This window comes from Myotis davidii, unplaced genomic scaffold (genome assembly GCF_000327345.1).
Source record: "Myotis davidii unplaced genomic scaffold, ASM32734v1 scaffold1031, whole genome shotgun sequence".
Lineage (NCBI taxonomy): Eukaryota > Metazoa > Chordata > Mammalia > Chiroptera > Vespertilionidae > Myotis > Myotis davidii.
The window spans coordinates 231146-237889 of NW_006283442.1; the positions used below are offsets into that span (position 1 = coordinate 231146).

A 6744-nucleotide genomic window follows, 5' to 3' on the forward strand; every position below is an offset into this window, starting at 1 on the left:
GTCTCTCCCACAGCACTATCACAATGATGCACAAAGACATCCAACAGGAATTACTGAAAGGAGAAAGTACATAAGACCTAGACATTGCCCTTAAGAAACTCGCTGTCCAGTGCAGAAGAACATTGTAATCCAGGCTGAGAGTAGTCAGAGGTAAAGAATGTCCGGCTGGAGTGGCTCAGTGGTTGAGCGTCGACCTATGAACCAGGAGGTCACAGTTAGATTCCCGGTCAGGGCACATGCCCGGGTTACAGGCTTGATCCCCAGTAGGGAGCCTGCAGGAGGCAGCTGATCCATGATTCTCGATCATCATGGATGTTTCTATCTCTCTCTCCCTTCCTCTCTGAAATCAATAAAAAATATATTAAAAAAAGAAAGAAAAAGCCAAAGGAGTTCATCACCACCAAAGCAGTATTACATGAAATGTTAAAGGGTCTTCTTTAGGAAGGAAGAAAAAAAGAAGAAAAAATATGAACAATAAAATGGCAATAAATACATATCTATCAATAAATTAATCTAAAAAATACACCAAAATAAATGAAGCAGAAAGAAATAGACTCATAGATACAGAGAACATTTTGACAGTTGCCAGATGGGTGGGGGTTTTAGGGATGGGTGAAAAGATGAAGGGATTAAGAAGATTGGTTTTTACAGAATCATGAAGGGGGTATAAAGTATAGCTTAGGGAATAGTCAATAATATTCTAATAACTATGCTTGGTGTCAGATGGGTGTGAGATTTATCAGGATGATCACTTCTAAGTTATAAAATGTCTAATCACTGGGGTGTACACCTGAAACTAATGTAATATTGTATGTCAACTGTAATTAAAAATTTAAAAAATGATTTAAATTAAAAATAAAAAGAAAGGGGAAAATTTTCTCATTAGGATAAATTAAGAATTAATCAGAGGTTTACACACACACACACACACACATATATACAAGGAATTTCCCATACACAACACAACCAGAGTTCAAACCCACAACCTAGGTATGTGTTTTGACTGGAAATCAAACCCACAACCTTTTGGTGTATGGGATGATGCTCCAACCAACTTGGCCCCCGGCCAGGGCAAGAGGGTTTACTTTTAGCAGAATGAGACCCCCCTGCAGATGCTTAAATATTGAAGTCCCTTGTCACTGTGCATATTGCTTCTGCCAGTTTTTCCCCCGAGGGAGCCTCATCTTCATTTCTTGCCTGTGCAGGAGATCTTTAGTAAAACGGCCACAACAGCATCTCCTTTTTATTCTCCTCTTTTCCTCCTTGTCCCTGCGTGAATGATGTTCCATTCTTGGCCTATGGATGTCTACACTCATGACAAACAGCACTGCCCTGCCACCTTCAACACTGGGTCTGCTTCTTTTGAGTAAGCTGCAACATTCTTCATTCCTTGCCACTTCCTAATTCCTGAGGATACCTGAGAGGGCACCTTTAGCTCCTCAGATTGGGACCAGAATTTCACTTTGTTAATTAGCCATACATTGGGCTCTTGACCCTCTTTCAATTTATTACTAAGCATACTCTCTATTATTTTTCTTTTAAAAAAAACAAACTATTGCTTTCCTTAATACCTATCATAAATCAATAGTGCCTTCCTTAGGGATCTCATGAAGTTGGCTTTACCATATCTTTTTTTATGCAGTGATGTTCTACCTGGTGATGTTCTCTAATTGTTTCATTTGTGTAAGTCTGTTTGTGTATAGTCTATTCTTTTAATTAGACTATAAATGTCTGTTTAAAGCCTTCTCAGAGTATTATAAGGTTAGACACACAATAGGTCTACAATATGAATTGATTGTTTGAAGTATTCTATTTATCTAGATTACACAGGTGATAATAGATGGATTTCTGACCAGTGCCCTTCATTCTACACGTTAGCTCCAGGATCAACACATTTATTATTTCCCTAGTGAGTTACTTATTAGCACTGGGGCTGCCTCTTACAGAACCAACTGGTATAGCTTAGTGGCCCATAATGGATTCATATGCTTGAATCCAACAGAGTCTGAATTGGGAAGACATAGGGGGTTTCAGTGTGCCCTGATCTCTTCCTACTTTGAACCCCTAGAGCTTGCCTTAAATAACTCAGTCAGTTGCCTTATGGATACTCAGTAACTATCTGAACCAAATGGAATGGAATGTGCCTTAGACTGATCTCTGTAAATGGCGCCTGGGTGAGTTCTCAGGAAGGTGTTCTGCTAGTTCCTGTCCTTAGCTGTCAACCCACTTCAGCGTAAGACAGGCAGAGGAGAAAGGGTTAAGATTCTCACCAGTATTTTAACACCTTCCCCTCAATGCCCTCAACAATCACACTGAGAGATGTGGCCATTATTGCCATGGACAGTGGCCAAGTGCCATGACCAGAAGTAGAGCAGTAGGGAGCCCCTGGCCCTAAAGGCAGAATTTTTACATGACATTATGGAAGTTCCTCTCTTGGACACCTGTTGTTCAGTTGAATGCAGGTGAAAATACCCCCAGTCCCTGTATCAGGATGGAGGGAGCTAGGAAACAGGCAGGAGCACTCAGGAACACATCCTAAGACAAACTCTGGGAGCCTGGGCTCTCCTTTTCCCCACTCTCAGAAGTCAGCTCCTCTGACATTTTTATTGTTAACTCAACGTTCACACCCCTTAGGATCTACTGATACCACTGTCGGACTCCAGGAGGGAGCATGGAGCTACTGCGGAAGTGATGGGAGTATGGCTGGCTGTGTCCTGCAGGGACAGCTGCACACTTCATCACATGCTCACTGGACTCTTCATTGATTAGTTATGTATCTTTGCCTGTCTCTTCTGCTAGATTATGAACAGTTCGAAACAGGACCATGACTTAGTTTTTTTCCCCCACATATTACCCACTGGGTTCCTAGATGGAGCCCAGCATGTGCTCATTGTTTTAACTGCTTTATGAAGCACCCAAATCCCACAGGGCTAAGATCCTAAGACAAATAAGATCTGTACCTACCAGGGGTCGGAGGTCAGGATGTGAGAGGATGTAGCCGTTGTTAGTGTTCAAAAAGGCATATCCATGTACTCCAAGCTACAAAGACAGTGTCGAGGGACATCAGAGCTGTTGTTGGAGCATTGCAGCCGAGAAGGGGTTCAGGGCTACAGGATGCTAAAGGTGGCAGTGTACAGCAGTGAGGTTTTCAGATGGGAATATAACTGAGCCAGTGCTATGCTTCCAGCCATTAATATTAAACACCCCTCCCCCTAATTCTATGGTTTTTAGCATCTATAATAATGTATATCATTACCTGGCCTCTTCTCACCATATGCTCTAGATCAGGGGTAGGAAATGTCTGGTCCATGAAATCATTGGTTCTGGTCCTCCCAAGGCATTAGGGATGAGTTAATTAAATGTTTGACCAAATATAGCAGGCTAATTTTTAAGTTGATAATTTTGTAGGGCCTGGGAATGATGTTATAAAGATCCAAATGGCCCTTGGCAGAAAAAAGGTTCCCCACCCCTGCTCTAGGTGCTTTGATGATACTCTCATTCGTTCCCCAAACAGGACTGGATAACATGGAGGAGCAGATTGAGAAACTGAGGCACCAGCAAGGGAACACACTTGCTAAAGGCCACAGAGCAAGTCCGAACTGGTGGTAACACGGCCCCAGGAGTTTAAGCCACTGTTCCCACGCTCAATGCCTGCACTTCTCTGGGGGCCGTAGGCAGGGCCCCCATCCCAGCTCTAGGCTTGGCTGCCCTGTCAGCAGAGAGGCTCCTGAGCCTGGTGGGACAGCTCCTGGGGAGCCTGGGACCCCCACTCAGGGACCTGCCCAGGCTCACCTTGTACCGGGGCGCCAGCTTCATCAGCTCTCTCAGGGCCACATCAGAGCCCGCCACCCCCAGCAGAATGCCGTGGGACCGCTGGAAGGAAACACACCGGGGTCAGCAGGAGATCTGGCTTCCCCGATCCCAGGGCCAAACTGGACCCCAGTCTTCCCAGAGCCTGGGAGAGGAAGCCACTTGGGCCTGATGCGGTCCTTCCTCTGCAGTTAGAGTTTAGGCTGAGCTCCCTGGAATAAAACCAAGAACCTAGCAGAGAGGTCCCAGGAGTAATCTCAGCCGCTGAGAAGATTAATGTCCAACATTAATATTTAAGTTGTAATATTTAAATGAAATAAAGTTGAATGAAATGTTCACCTTCATAGCAGAAGCTGAAGGGTCCAGATCTCAGGGATCCTAATGTACGAGTGGTCTGAAACACACAGTGCCTGTAAGGACACATTTCCTGACCAGGTGGAGGGTGGAAGGCTCTAGAAATGTTCTCACCAGAGGCCTTTACAAACAAGTTACAGTCTGCCCAAACTGGTAGGTTAAGTCTGGTTTTGCTGGCAGGCGACCCCATTAGTCCTACATCCCTCAGGCAGTGGTCCCAAGGGCAGAGCAGTGGGACAGCCCCAGGTTGGCTGGGCAGAATCACCAAGGAGTTTTAGGAAGTCGGACCAAACCCCAGCCCTCACCCATCCCTCCCGACCAAGAGGCTCTGATGTAGCTCGGTGGGCACAGGCCTGGAATCTGCATTCACAGCTCTCCCACGGGGCCCTGGTGCCGCCATGCCGAGAACTGTTGGTCTAAAGACGCAGCCACTTCTCAGGCAGCGGCCACTCACCGTTTCATTCTTTCTGCTGAAGACTGGCATGGCCACGGTGGTGAGGAGCACCAGGCTCTGTGCCTGCGAGGCTAAGAGCTGCAGGGAGGAAAGAACAGAAGACAGAGGGCTGAGTCCACAGTGCGAGGACCCACTGCCACCAACGTCAACTGTCGTGTCACCTTCCAATGGAGGAAGCAATCCCAAATGAGGTTTCCCTTCTCTGCAAAGGGAGAGCTGGCAGAAACGCTGGAGGAGAGCGGTGGGCTGGGGAGAAGGACCAGGCGGACATCGCTTAGCCAGCGCGAGTCTCAGAATCCCAGAGCCCACGGCCCAGCTCCCAAGCAGACTCACTAGGCCCCCTTTCGCGGATGAGCGTGGGTCTATGGAACAGGCCCATCCCGGGCACACTCAGAAACAACGAGGTTCAGCACAGCAGTAACTCTTCCAAAAATCTCTGCTATAGACCCAAGGTTGGCACAAACTACAGCTCAGGCCAGTTAAGAGGGAGAGGGACACTGACACAGAGCCACAGGCAAATGCAAGGGCCACAGTGCGAGAGCAGGCCATGGTGTGGGTTTAGTAGCCTCCCGTCACCCTCCCCCCACCCCCCACGGGATGAACCCACAGCCTCTTCTCCACTCAGGATGCCAGAACCACATCATTCCCAGCCTCCGAGATGGCCCTCCTGTCTGCCTCCTCATCTTCTGTGCTGGCTCCTCCAGTTCCCTCAGAAGGGGCTCCACACGTGTGCCCCACTTTATGTCAAAGACAGGCCCTGAGGAGTGGTGTGCGCAGGCGTGTCTGATAAGTCTGGCCTTCCTCAGGGCCAATTAAAGGAGACTGCCTGGCCTTGGAGGTCCACAGTAGACCTTGGGGAATGAAGAACTTTGAACCATTAAGCCCTCCACCCGTTCCTCCTCTGATTTTTCAGTTTAGAGTTTTGAAGTAAGATTTCCTAAAAGCGAGTGGTCTCTGTTGACTGGAGTTGCACTATCCACTGAGAATGAGGGGTCCGTAGGGAAGACTAAGGGGACAACAACAGGAAGGGGTCTGGGTCCTTGTGACCAGGGAGCTCCTTATAGGTAGACTCTGGGCCAGCCACCTCTAGACGTCTTTTACTTTACATGAGGGAGAAATACTCTTTTATTTAAGCAACTATTTTCAGGTCCCTCTTAATCCTAGCCTGGTGCATCAACATTGAAGCATGTGTCTGTGATGTGATTTGAGAGGTGCCAGAGGTCTCTATTCCCCCAACATCTCATCTGACATTGACCTTCCTTCATGTAAGTCATTGCTGCCCACAGGCAGCCTCTTTGTGAGTGCAGGGCTGGGAAGGGGACACTTGATGAAGCTATAAGATCTTGAATTACTGGTTGGACTCTTTTTTCCTGTAACAGGAGGGAGAGAGGACAGTGAAGGAGGTGAGGACAACAGGAAGGAGGGAGGAAGAAGTTTGGAGCAGAAGGGCAACCCTGGACAGGCCTCCTCCCGGGGTTTCTGGGCCTCTGGGGCAGCATACAGGCGAAGGTCTGCTAGTGGGTGAAGCGCTCACTCCCTTCACGTTTCCCAAGGATGCGATCTCCCGCTCCCCTCCCCCATTTCTTACCCAAGAAGTCACCGCTCATGCCCTGGGGCCCCTCACTCTGGGGTGGGGTCAGGGCCCACCTTGCTGTCCATGTAAGCTTCAGTCCAGATGATGTCGTGGTCGTGGTTGATGACCATGGGGCGGCTGAGCACGTGCAGGTACTCCATCACATTCTCCTGGGCATCTGCCAGGGTGGAGATCTGCGTGTAGTAGCCTGGAGGAGAGGAGGGGCCATGTGGTGTGGGAGGCTGGCTGCTCTAGTGGAACCCCTCTGCAGGGCCCACACCCTCCCCAGCTGCTGGCTGGCCCCTCACTGGGAGCTGCTCTGGGCCACAGGGAACTGCTTTTCCCAAGGCTGTACCTCTTCCAGGGGGTGGTGGGGGCCAGTGCTGATGATGGGAACTCTTGGGCCCAGCCCTGTCTCCACTTGGGTACTGGGAACCGCCCCCCTCCCCCCGGCTCTAGAGCTGCCACAGAAGCATCAGGGCCTCATCAGGGTCTGCCTCTCCCTCTTGCAGGGCTACCCTCCTCACTTCTTACAGCACCCCCCCTCCACCCC

General features: G+C 48.9%; 1 protein-coding gene across 5 annotated transcripts in view; it reads right to left on the bottom strand.

Annotated features, from left to right (window-relative positions):
- The window catches only part of CACNA2D4 (calcium voltage-gated channel auxiliary subunit alpha2delta 4), a 110722-nt gene that overhangs the window by 83879 nt on the left and 20099 nt on the right, over positions 1 to 6744 (bottom strand). For all 5 annotated transcript variants that reach the window (XR_001513954.1, XM_015564334.1, XM_015564341.1 and 2 more), the window contains exons 13-16: positions 6266 to 6399; positions 4619 to 4696; positions 3793 to 3873; positions 2965 to 3039 (exon numbers count right to left, since the gene is read on the bottom strand). Coding sequence is in view for 4 of the 5 variants with exons in the window: in XM_015564334.1 (XP_015419820.1) it covers positions 2965 to 3039; positions 3793 to 3873; positions 4619 to 4696; positions 6266 to 6399 (368 nt within the window). In the remaining variant the exon portion in view is untranslated. The remainder of the gene's footprint in view (positions 1 to 2964; positions 3040 to 3792; positions 3874 to 4618; positions 4697 to 6265; positions 6400 to 6744) is intronic.